The sequence below is a fragment of the Pimephales promelas genome, chromosome 12 (assembly GCF_988280905.1).
Source record: "Pimephales promelas chromosome 12, fPimPro1.hap1.1, whole genome shotgun sequence".
NCBI classification, from domain to species: Eukaryota; Metazoa; Chordata; class Actinopteri; order Cypriniformes; family Leuciscidae; genus Pimephales; species Pimephales promelas.
The window spans coordinates 24299489-24311416 of record NC_142780.1 but is presented as its reverse complement, the minus strand read 5'-3'; the positions used below and the strand labels follow the sequence as shown (position 1 = coordinate 24311416).

At 35.6% G+C, this 11928-nt stretch overlaps 2 protein-coding genes across 3 annotated transcripts in view; both read left to right on the top strand.

The window, feature by feature from the left end:
* Positions 1-970: 970 nt before the first annotated feature.
* csnk2a1 (casein kinase 2, alpha 1 polypeptide) lies at positions 971-9620 on the top strand. Of its 2 annotated transcripts, none has more exons than XM_039680144.2 (15): positions 971-1413; positions 2527-2616; positions 2731-2809; positions 3311-3439; positions 3658-3769; positions 3866-3967; positions 4163-4213; positions 4305-4364; positions 4608-4691; positions 6016-6126; positions 6420-6521; positions 6781-6881; positions 7046-7194; positions 7956-8045; positions 8373-9620. In XM_039680144.2, the coding sequence occupies exons 4-15, from the start codon at positions 3339-3341 to the stop codon at positions 8495-8497; spliced, it is 1188 nt and encodes a 395-aa protein (XP_039536078.1). In that variant the 5' UTR covers positions 971-1413; positions 2527-2616; positions 2731-2809; positions 3311-3338; the 3' UTR covers positions 8498-9620. The 2 variants fall into 2 exon arrangements, with proteins under 2 accessions (XP_039536078.1, XP_039536080.1); XM_039680146.2 differs by lacking the exon at positions 971-1413 and adding an exon at positions 1446-1720.
* Positions 9621-11791: 2171 nt separating this feature from the next.
* Positions 11792-11928, top strand: part of LOC120484736 (uncharacterized) — a 29310-nt gene continuing 29173 nt past the window's right edge. The window contains exon 1 of the mRNA XM_039680142.2: positions 11792-11922. Within this exon, the coding sequence (XP_039536076.2) occupies positions 11874-11922 (49 nt within the window). The 5' untranslated portion in view covers positions 11792-11873. The remainder of the gene's footprint in view (positions 11923-11928) is intronic.

Below are 11928 nucleotides of genomic sequence, written 5' to 3'. Positions count from 1 at the left end.
TTTCAAATGGCACTTAGAGGCTTTTGCATCTGAACTCTTCATATAGTAACGGTGTTTGAAAATCTGATCTGATATCTATGAAGATATTACACTCTTACACCACAGTAATGTTCATTGAACCATTTGTTTTCATGATCATCTCTACAGCATTGATGTTTGACATTGATGTATTAAGTGATAAATATGAAACATTGATCCATAATTAATTATCTATTTTTCCCTGTTCATATCTACAGTGGTTGAAATGATTGTATTATTGATAAGTTTTAATACCAAAACAGAAAAGTTAAGAACTGATGTAAATATTGCTCTTTTTTAATGAAATTGGAACATATGTGAAATCTGGATTAATTAAAAATAAATAAAAACAGATTGCTCAATACCACAGTAATTTAATATCTCTTTTGATGTCATTCTGGTGTTTCTCACTATCATGTGGTTAGTTTATGTTGTACATTATATTTTATAAAACACAGTCTCTGCATATAATCACAAGATCTATACAGAGGAATAATTAACAAAGAAGGGAAATAACAATGGGGTTTTTAATGGGTATTGTAATGCTAACAGCTGTTCATGGATTTTAATTATAACTGAGGGTAATTCTACACTGATTCTCCTTGAGAACTTGCCTTCTCTTTGTTTGTCAACAAACAACATTTTGTTTGTTGTTAACTGGGAAAGGACAGCACTCATTTTTGTCTCCTCTGAAACTTACCACTAGGAAGATTAAATGTTAACTTTTTTTAGTTTTTAACTACTTAACAACTGTGCATGAAATCATAAAGTAGCCTATAGGCTATATTTATTGTGCAGATACAAATGAGCAGGATTCATTTGATTGTTCCAAATTATGGTTGCTTTAAATAAATTTGATGAATATTCAACTGAAGAAACTATGCAATGTAATAGCTTATGTCATACACACACCTAAACACTATAACAAAACATTGACAGATAGACTTTGGGGGAAAAAAGGGAAAGGGAAAATTAATGCAGATGGCCTAGAGAATTTCTGGAAATAGCCTGCAACAATTAACGTTAACGAAAGAAAGAAAGAAAGAAAAACTTCACGTCACTTTCTGTCAATCTGTATCTAGGATTCAGAGATTTTGTGGCATGCAAAATATTTACATTGCCTGAGCATTAGACAATAATATGTAACTTAGCCGCCTACAGTACACAGTAGGCGTTTACTTGCAGAATGTAATGTATGTATTAGAATGAAACCGGTCTTTCTGTGCGTTATATTTTTTCCGTGACTCAAAAACTAGTGAGCTGCCTACGTATACAGCATCTAGGGACATTATATACGCATTCAACACGGTTTTGTCGAGCAGGTCGCGAGGTAATGAGACGCAGCCTTTCTCTAGTGCAGCATCCGCCATATTGTCTATCAGGAGACGCCGAGAGGTAATGCAGTGTGCTTTTACGACCTACTGATATTTGTATTCTAATATGTACCGGCTTTTCGCATTATTTCAAAAAAAGGACCGACGCGCAAGGCACTGCTCTACTAATACACGCTTGTGTGAATTTATCTCATGGTATTTGCAGGCGACACAGTTATCGCGTGCCAGTGCTAACGTTACTCGCTAACCACTTAAACCCGCCGTATTCTTTAGAAAAACCTACATAAACTGGCTGGATTGATTCCGGGTCCGATTAAGCACATATATACGCTTCTTGTATGTTTCATAGTTCTTATGACTATGAATAGGTAAGTATTTTCTTGAATGCGCTTGTTTAATCTTTTGTGCGAATGGCGTTAGCTTTGATGTGGCGTGTTGCGCCACGTTCAGCTAGCAGTATTTGTGCGATAGAACACTGTGATATGTGTCCCTGGGTTCATGTATTGGGTGAATTATGCTTCTATAATTAGTTTTAAATTGAAATTAAGTATTTGGAGTGTGAATTAGTTAAATGTGTCGTAAAATGAATTAGATATGGGTTAGGCGTGGCAAACGTTATGCTAGTTAGCGGCTAGCTGGCTAACTAACAGCTGTTAGGAAAGCTGATAATGCTATTGGGACATCTTGTAATTCTATTGCTTATATGACCCGTTTGTGGTTATTTAATAATATGTATTATATGTGGACAAAGTTGGGTATGCAGAAAAGCTGTCAAGTGAGCTACACTGATTTCTTTGGCTGTGTCACCAGGCCTGTGGCTCCAAACAAGATATTGATTTAAGGAAAAATGTACACCTATTCCTTTTAAAATGGAGGCTAACAGTTATATAGGTTAAATTTAATTTCTAGTTCGGCTTTTAATATATTCCAATGTGTTTGTTCTCCCATCACTGCTTTAATTAAGCTAATTCATGTGGTTTTAATAATTAGTAATTCATTCAGGAAGATCACACGTCTTGTCACAAACAGCGATTTGTTAGTCTAATGGCTATCTGGCAGTACAGTAACCTAGTTTGTTATTAATGGACGTTGTCCCATAAATCAGTACTTTGATACTCAGGCTGATGTTGCACAGCGGTGTCTGTAAATTTTACAACCTCCTTGTGTTTTCCAGCATCTGGAGGGCCATGAGGAAGGACTTTTAGGATTGCTGTGTCTCCTGAATAAGCTCCTGGATGTCCTCTTTCATTCGAATTGCAATCAGGTGGGTTGTTTGTGTGGCAGTGCTTGAATATAGTGAATTTCAAATGAAAGTGGTTTACTTTGAATTGATATGATCATTAGCTGTCTTAACAGGCTAATTCTATGTATTTTGTAGCCTATGCTCCACCATAAAGTCATCACATCTGCCTTCATCAGCTTCACCTGTCATTTGCTGCTTGGAGGAACCCTCCAAGGTAATAACCGACGTATATAAGTACGCTTAATACTTTTTGAAATTAATCTAGATCAGGGAGTTCCAATCTTTTAGATGCCACAGACCTCCAAATATGGTCATCCTCATGCAACGGGCCCTATTCTAAAATTTAAAAGGCATCGGTTTAGTTTCTTGTATAAAGACCCAGTTTGTACTGTGGAAAAAAAAACTTAATCCTATTAATAATGTCAAAATATTACTTGGAAAAGATTTAATTTCTATTAATTATTGTACTGTGTATTTTTTTATTCTCCAATCTACTTATTTTAATGAGGTTTTTATTTATTTACCTGTTTAATTTATTTAATTTAAACTTCAATGTTTTTATAGAGTTTTTCTCTAAACATTTGACCGTATCTCACTTTGAAAATCCCTGGTCTAGATCCAATTCAGAGCTTTTATTTACTGTTCTATTCAAAGCTGTTTGCATCTTCCTGATCCTCCTGTAAACTCTCAGTATTTTAAACTGTTCTCTTTCCAGGTGTTTCAGGGAATACCGTGTGTAGAATATGTCTGGCCCTGTCCCAAGTCGCTCTCGAGTTTACCCTGATGTAAACACACAGCGACCTAGAGAGTACTGGGACTATGAATCTCATGTGGTGGACTGGGGGTGTGTTCTCTTTGATTTTTTTTTTTTTTTTTTTTTAGTACTTAAAAAATGACGTGCTGTAAATAGCCAATTTTTACATTTAATTGTTATACAAGTATTTGTGCTTTTCCAAAGCCTTGGATCAAATGTGCTGCTTTAACATGCTGAAAGCATCAAACAATAATTGATAGTGTTAATCTCACATTTTATGTACTCTGTTCTATGTTTGTATTTTGCAGAAATCAGGATGACTATCAGTTAGTGCGAAAGCTTGGCCGGGGAAAATACAGTGAAGTGTTTGAAGCCATAAACATCACTAACAATGAGAAAGTAGTCGTCAAAATACTCAAGGTATCATCTGATGTTTGGTTTCATACCTCAGAGAAGATTTGACGGGAGATAAGTCAGTTAATATTTTAAGCTGTTTTTCCCCCCTTGTACGTTTAGCCAGTGAAAAAGAAGAAAATAAAACGAGAAATAAAAATTCTGGAGAACTTGAGAGGAGGCCCCAACATCATAACGCTTTTAGACATCGTAAAGGATCCTGTGGTGAGTTTATTGAAATATTTAGGAGTTCAACTGTCATTGTCTCCCTAACTTTAGGGTGTGTTTTTTAACTGTGACTCTTTTTATAATGTCTTGCTGGTATTTTCTTGGAAAGTTCATTCGTTTTCAAAATATATATGCGAGTTTGTTTCTGTGCCCTCTGGTTTAAAACACATTCTGTTTTTTTCCAATCCACAGTCCAGAACACCAGCACTGGTTTTTGAGCATGTTAACAACACAGATTTCAAGGTAAGAGATGTTTTGGTTTGTCGACCCTCCTTAGATAATTTATTTGCATTTAATTTGAGGTTGTAGAACAACTGTTTCTTTTTCTTCACAGCAACTGTATCAAACATTATCAGACTATGACATTCGCTTCTACATGTATGAAATTCTTAAGGTGAGATGATCACACTGATCCTCCTGTACAAACGTGCATATTGACCTTGCCATTATTTAAGCCCACTTTAAAAGTGGGTTGCAAGAGTGATATCATGGAACATTACAAGCCAATATCTGCCTCGCTGGCTTATTTGTAATGGCAAAATAGTTTGAGTAATGCTCATAGTATTAGTAAGAATGTTCTGTTGCTGCTTTGCGCTGATGTTGGATCTAATGCTTATCTTTGCTCTTTTATCGCCAGGCTCTCGACTACTGCCACAGTATGGGAATAATGCACAGAGACGTAAAACCACACAATGTTATGATTGACCATGAGCACAGAAAGGTATCACCCAAGTTAAGAATATACCCAACATTGAGCATTGCCTGTTTATTTATGTATATGTACAGCACCATTTAGAGGTTTGGGGTCGGTAGCTTTTTTTATGCATTTGAAAGTCCCATATTCTGATCAAGGCTGCATTTATTTGATCAGATGCTGTAAAAAACAGCAGTATTTTGAAATGCTGTGTTTTATTTATATATATATATATATATATATATATATATATATATATATATATATATATATATATATATATATATATATATAAATCGATCGAAGGGCCAAGGTCCAGAATCAGCTGGTTTTCCACATGCTTAGCCTCGACCGGTGACTGGCCGGTCCGTTTTTGTTGCCAGTTTTTAAAAATTGAGTGTTCATCGGAGTGGTCCGAGATCTTTGAACTTTGTTGCACCTGAACTTGGAGTACACCAAAAAAAAAAAGAAGACTGAATTCATGGGGTTTGTGATTTATAATAAAAATAGAAGCACTCCCTTCAGTCAAAAAATTAAAAATAAAAATAAAGGCATAAGACTATAGGACATGCCCAATGTAGAGCTCACATGCGCGCGCACACACACACCTAGGAATTCCCATTAAATTAATGGGCAGTCATATAACAGGCAATTTTGTTTTTTTCAAATAAGTCAGTCACAATGCAGCCTGCATTATGATAGTCATATAGATATTAACTGGTTTGATCTGAACACATTTGCAATGAAGAAACAGCTCTACCCTGCCCCACACACATACCAATGCAAAATAAATGGTGAAATTATAACAGTATTTTTTTTAACTGTAACAGCATTTCTTTTATTCTGAATTTAACAAGAAAGCATTTTCAAATAAATACTCTTTAAGTTTTTACTTGCTTTTTATATTTTACTTTACTAAAACACTTTACTAACTTGATTACAACATGACACTTCAGTTTAAAAAATAACGCTAAAACCTTACCAAAAAATAATTTTATTGAAGATAAGTATGTTTTTGTTTGTATTTGCTGTCAGTTATAGTTCTTAGAAAGAAAAATGGAATCGGCCAAAAAAATGCAATCAGTGCATCTCAGCTAATATGCTGATTTGGTGCCCAAGAAACATTCATCATTGTTGAAAACAGTTGTTGTTCTTTTTATTTTTATTTATTTATTTGGAAACAATGGTGCTTTTACAATACTTTGATTATTAGAAAGTTCAAAAGATTAGTATATATTTGAAAGTGTTTTGTAATGGGACGACATAAGGGTGAGTATTTGATGGCAATTTTAATGTGTATGTAGATTGGGTCCAATTTTTGATTTGTTGAATATGCATTTTCCCTTTAAAGCTTCGTTTGATTGATTGGGGATTGGCTGAGTTTTACCACCCAAACCAGGAGTACAATGTCCGTGTGGCTTCCCGATATTTTAAAGGCCCTGAACTACTTGTGGACTATCAGGTTAGTCTTTTAAGATAAGGCATGTGAATAACAATTTATCAATCGGTACTACATACAATGACACAAATTATTACATATTTGTGTAGAATAATGTTTTTTTTTTCTGAGAAACATAGAAATCGAATGTTGCGATACGATTTGTGCACTTCTTGCATGCTATGGTGTCCATTAACAGATACTGTTGCCACACAGATATCCTTATTGTTTTTTTCCTATTAGTGTTTTTCACATTTATTGACAATTCCAGTTGATATTTTTGAGTTTGTCAAATAAATGTTTTGGTCTCTCTGCAGATGTATGACTACAGTCTGGATATGTGGAGTCTTGGATGCATGCTGGCCAGTATGATCTTCAGGAAGGAACCGTTTTTCCATGGACATGACAACTATGACCAGGTCTACCATTTATACATTTTTAGCCTCAACTTGTTTATTCTAAACAAATAGCAGTGATCTGCAGTCATTCACTTTATACCATCCATCCATCCATCCATCCATCCATCTTCTTCCGCTTTATCGGAGGCCGGGTCGCCTGACTGATGAATTCATAATCTTGCTTTATTGGAAAATATACTTTTGCTCCAAACTACTTTTATAATGCTGGTTAATATCTGTTGAGAACAGTTTACTGATGTGATCTTGTTTTTCTGTTTAGTTGGTTCGGATTGCAAAGGTTCTGGGTACAGAGGACCTGTATGATTACATTGACAAATATAACATTGAGCTGGACCCACGCTTCAATGACATTTTGGGCAGGTATGAATTTAATACAGGATGGACAGACCTTTTATCTAGTTAATTAAAACAAGTTTAAGTTAAAACAAGTACCTCCATACCACTTATTTTTAGTTCTAAAACTGAAGAGTGTGTGTGTGTTGTCATATTTATGCTATTTTTAAACATCTCACTCGTGCACCCAGACACTCCCGAAAAAGATGGGAACGGTTTGTGCACAGTGAGAATCAGCACCTGGTCAGTACAGAGGCTCTGGATTTTCTGGACAAGCTGCTACGTTATGACCACCAGGCCCGACTGACTGCCCGCGAAGCCATGGACCACCCTTACTTCTGTGAGTTCCCAGAGTTTAGCACTTGACTCGAAACCTGTGAATGCTTTCCAGTTTCTGAGTTTGATGGTCGTTTTTGCTTGTATGTCCTTTTATATACAATTGAATAAATTAATGAATTTATTCTCCTGCATTCTTCAAAGGCATTTGATCAGTAATAAATGGTGACATTCTGTTCATTAATTAATTTTCCTTCCTCGTGGTGATTTCATTTGGGACTAGAACCTGATTGTTGAGCTCATAAATAATGATATTAATCAGCTGTTATACAGTCTCTTCAATTATTTTTTGTTGTTGCAATTTTTATACAGAATTTTTAATGAAAAAGCTGTAAGAAGGGGCAGTTGTGGCCTAATGATTAGAGAGTCAGACTTGTAACCCATTCGATTCTCAATGCTGGCAGGAAACGACTGAGGTGCCTAACACCCAATCGTCCCCAGGTGCTTGGCTGCCATCAGTGATTGGCTGTCCACTGCTCCGGGTGTGTGTTTCCACGGTTTGCAGTGTGTTCACTTCTCACTGCTCCTAATGTGTGTGCACTAACTTGGAGTTACAGAGGACTAATACTTAGTATTTACATGTCTCCCCCTTTTGCTCATTATTTTCTTGTGAATTATCCTGGTCATTGCCAGAAAATAAGAAATAAAGAAAAAACTACATGTAAACGATCCACTACAAAACACAGTAGGGCAAATGCTGATGGAAACTTCATGTCATAATTTGTCTTCGTCTTGAGATAACATGGTGTGTTTCTTTGTGTGTAGACCCCATAGTTAAAGACCAGGGCAGAGGAGCGCCGGCAGCAGGAATGGCTGCTAGTTCCACACCGGTCAGCTCTTCTAGCTTGATGGCAGGTAAACCATTTATCTTTCTCCTCTGTGCTTCATCTCTGATGGAAAATTTCATTTATTTAAATAGGTTTGAAATGACAATTTCAATAAAAGACTGTGACTTGTTCTGCCGACCACACAAGATGTTTTGGACATAAGGGTGAATAAATGATAATGTTAATTTTTGGGTCAAACTTTAAGTATAAATAATTCAAAATTGTTTTGAAAACTTAGCTTTTGGTTTAAAAAAAACTTTTGAACAGAATGTTACTAATAGAGATATTCAGACTTCGACTGTGTGCAGGAAATCAAAACACTAGGCTAAACGTGTTGGTGGCTTTCGCACTGCAGGCATCACCTCTATGACTGCGAGCACACAGCCCAACATCGCAAACATCAGCGCCGGCTCACCCGTCATCCCTGCCCCTAACACAATGGCCACACAAGTGCCCACTGCCGCTGGAGCCCAGCCCTGAACACCAACTGCCCAACCTCCTCCCTTTTTCACATCTCTCTCTCTCTCTCTCTCTCTCTCTCTCTCTCTCTCTCTCTCTCTCTCCCTCCGTGGGCCTGCTTGGAATTGTGAATTGGTGGGGGGGGGGCATTGATTTCATTTGTGGTTCTTTTTATTATGTTGCAAATAACACAGAACTAATGTTAAGTTACCATTTTATTTTGTTGTTCTCCTCAGTTGTTGTTTAGGGGGATCTTGAACTCAAAGAAACTCATGATGTTTTTGCACCTGTCTGTGTGAGTTAGAAAAGCAAACGGTGTGAACTTTCACTCGCCGTTATCGTTTAGAAACACATAAATGTCCACCTGAAGAAGGATAATAAAATGAATTTTATTTGTCCCCTCTAGTGTTCTTGTACTCAAACCATTTCACTGACTTATTTTTAACTCCATTTTTTTTCTTTTTTGGGGGGTGAAGCAGGGATTTTTTTTTTCTTTTTTTTTTGTCCCTGTTTTTACAATAATCTTGATCACAAAGGTTACAAAACCTGGTGTCATATGTATTGAATTTCTGAGTGAAGATGCTTATAAGGAGTCATTTGATTTAGAAGAATATGATGAATGGGACAAGAATAATCTGATTTGATGTTGGAGAGAGCATTTGCACCAGTGTCACGATTCCTCCCGTTACAGTGCGTTTCAGCTCTGCGTCCAGAGAATGAGGGCATGATTCAATCAAAACTACTGTAATATTTCTGATTTGTTCGATCATTGTGTATCAAAGCATTCTCTTTCCAATAATGGAAGCTCTTTCATTTCAGCTGTGCTGGTTCTGTGTATTGCAGGTGAATTGGATATGGTCCTGGATCTTGTTAAACTCTCACTAGTTGCTGTTCAAGGACTTGTACCAGTTGCTGAGTAACACAATCAATAATATGCCAATTTTTGTTACCTTCAGTTCTGTTAGCGTGCCTGTTTGTGTGAGTGTGTACGTACGAGTGGACTTGTCTTTTGTTTTTAAGAAGTTTCAGACATCTGTTTGATACTAAGAATTTTTGTACATTTTTTTTGAGAGGTGACTGTTCAGTGAATTACACATCTCTTTCTATCCCCAAAATTAAACCAATTAAACAGGTGAAATATCGATTTAGAATTGCATGTTGTGTTTTACTGTGGTTTGCTTTGGTTGGCTGACTGAAGAACAAATGACAATATTATATGGTTTGTGCCACTCTCAAAGCATCTTGTCTAGACAAATTGAATATTTTAATACCTTAATTCTTGTTTAAGTGTTTCTTAAATTGTTCTTACTTTTGGTCTTGTCTATTAGTGAAATAATCTGATGTTGACGACTAGCTCTGTAGTGGAGCCTGAACTCGTATTTGTCCTCTGCCTGTGTTCAGTGTGAAGAGTTCAAATCTAAATATTTAACTGTATTGTAAATTCATTCATTTAAAATTTTAAATAGATTCCTTTTTTTGCATAGATTTTTGTTTGTTTTATAAATCACTTGAAAGAGAAAATATATTGTTTAAGGGGGAAAAAGACCATGTCACTTTGCTTTATTCAGCTGTACGTTTATTGCAGCCTTTCCAATACAGTGAATGGTATGTTTGAAGTCGGGTGCATGGGAAAACAGAGGCTACCTCACATTTCTATGGAATTCAATAAAAAATAAAAACAGTGGTTGGCTTTCGTTGAAAACTAGGTTTAATTTTTCGCCTAAAGCTGCGCAATGTTCTTCTACTAAGGCGAGGGACAATTTCCTTTTTTGAGAAAATTACTACAGCTGTTTTTACTACTCAACTTGTAATTTACTAGTATTGTACAATTACCAAACACGCACGCATATATATATATAGGGAAAATAATAAAAAAATTCGTTTAGTAAAGTTACTGATTTTGCTTCAGTGTTGATCATCACTAAACATTTGTGCTTCGTTTACTGCTCATTCCCTGATGTTTGCGATTTTAACTTATTCTTAATGACATAATTTTTCAATATTATAATGAGTAGAATCATTACAAATAAATAGATTAATGTATAGTTAACATCATTTAAATTGCACATAGGTTAAATTTGTTCTGAACTGAAGTACCTGCACTGTTGTGTTTTGTTTCATTTGTCAGTTGGCTTGTGTGTGTGTGTGTGTGTGTGTGTGTGTGTGTGTGTGTTTTCATTTGGAGCAAAGGGTTTTTGCACGTTTGTGGCATTGCAGAATTTAGCCCTGGATATTGGATAAACAATATCTGGATATTGTTTCTTGAGCTTTTTCTGCCATCTAGTGATCATATAAGAATATGTTTTTCGTCTTTACGATCTTTTTATATTATGTATCTCAACAAATGAGATTTTTTTTTTTACACAAGTTATTCTATAACCAATAGTTTAATATAGGTAGCCTACAGTGGGATATTAAATCGATTATATATTTTATAAATCTGCTTTATCGTTGTGTGTAGGCCTACATGCTTCCATTACTTAAGACATTTTTTCAGGGGGGGTGCACAATATAGCCTAACCAAAGTTAAACCATTATTTGTTACATTTGCAGTTTAATTTAGTCATATTAAGAATAAGTAACTGTCTACATTAAATCCCAGTTTTCTGGAAAATGTTGTGATTGAAATTGTGGGTCTAACGTTATGTGCCTGAGGAAGCATTCTAAATTATAGCAACTATATCTGTATATGGAAAATTATCATAAGGTGACTTTTTTTGTGTGTGTTTTAAAGAAGGAAAAAAAATATTTAAAAGTAAATTAATAATTTACTTTTATAAATTAATAATTTACAAAAATAATTTACTTTAAAAGTCTATGGCAAACTAAGCTGAATGAGAAGCCTTTAATCTAAAGGTTTCCTATTTCTTCACAATGGCACAAACAAAATCCTTCACTGGATCTCTGTGAAAGGAAGGAAATGCCATGGGGTAAATTCAGCCATGTATCCCCTTGTTATTATAAAACACAACTGCCATTCAGAGCAAAGCGGGTCTTTTCTGGTTCGTCAGTGTCTTTAACTGCTCATCTATGACCCTATTGTCCAGATCAGCAACCTGCCCTGATATAAAGCCACAAATGACACACAAGCCCTTCAGAAAGGACATCAGTACTCAATATGAAACTGTAAGTTACCACACTACTTTCCTTTCTTCTTCTTTTTTGCGTTTATTTAGTCAAGATATGTTTAGTCAGCATTTTCCACCATAAAGTATAGGATCCGTGTTACTAGGGCTGTTTTATTACTGCTGGTGTAAAATTAATGATATTTAACGTTCGTTCAGAGCGACAGCTCAACAATATTAAATGTGTTTATGTTTCATTTACATTGACATTTGGAAAATGTTGTAATTTTCCCTCTCGTTCTCCCCCCTGCAGGCTCAGCATCAACAGCTCCATGACTCTTCTAGTCTTTATAAATGCGGTATATTCAGCAGCTTTCAGAGGTAAAC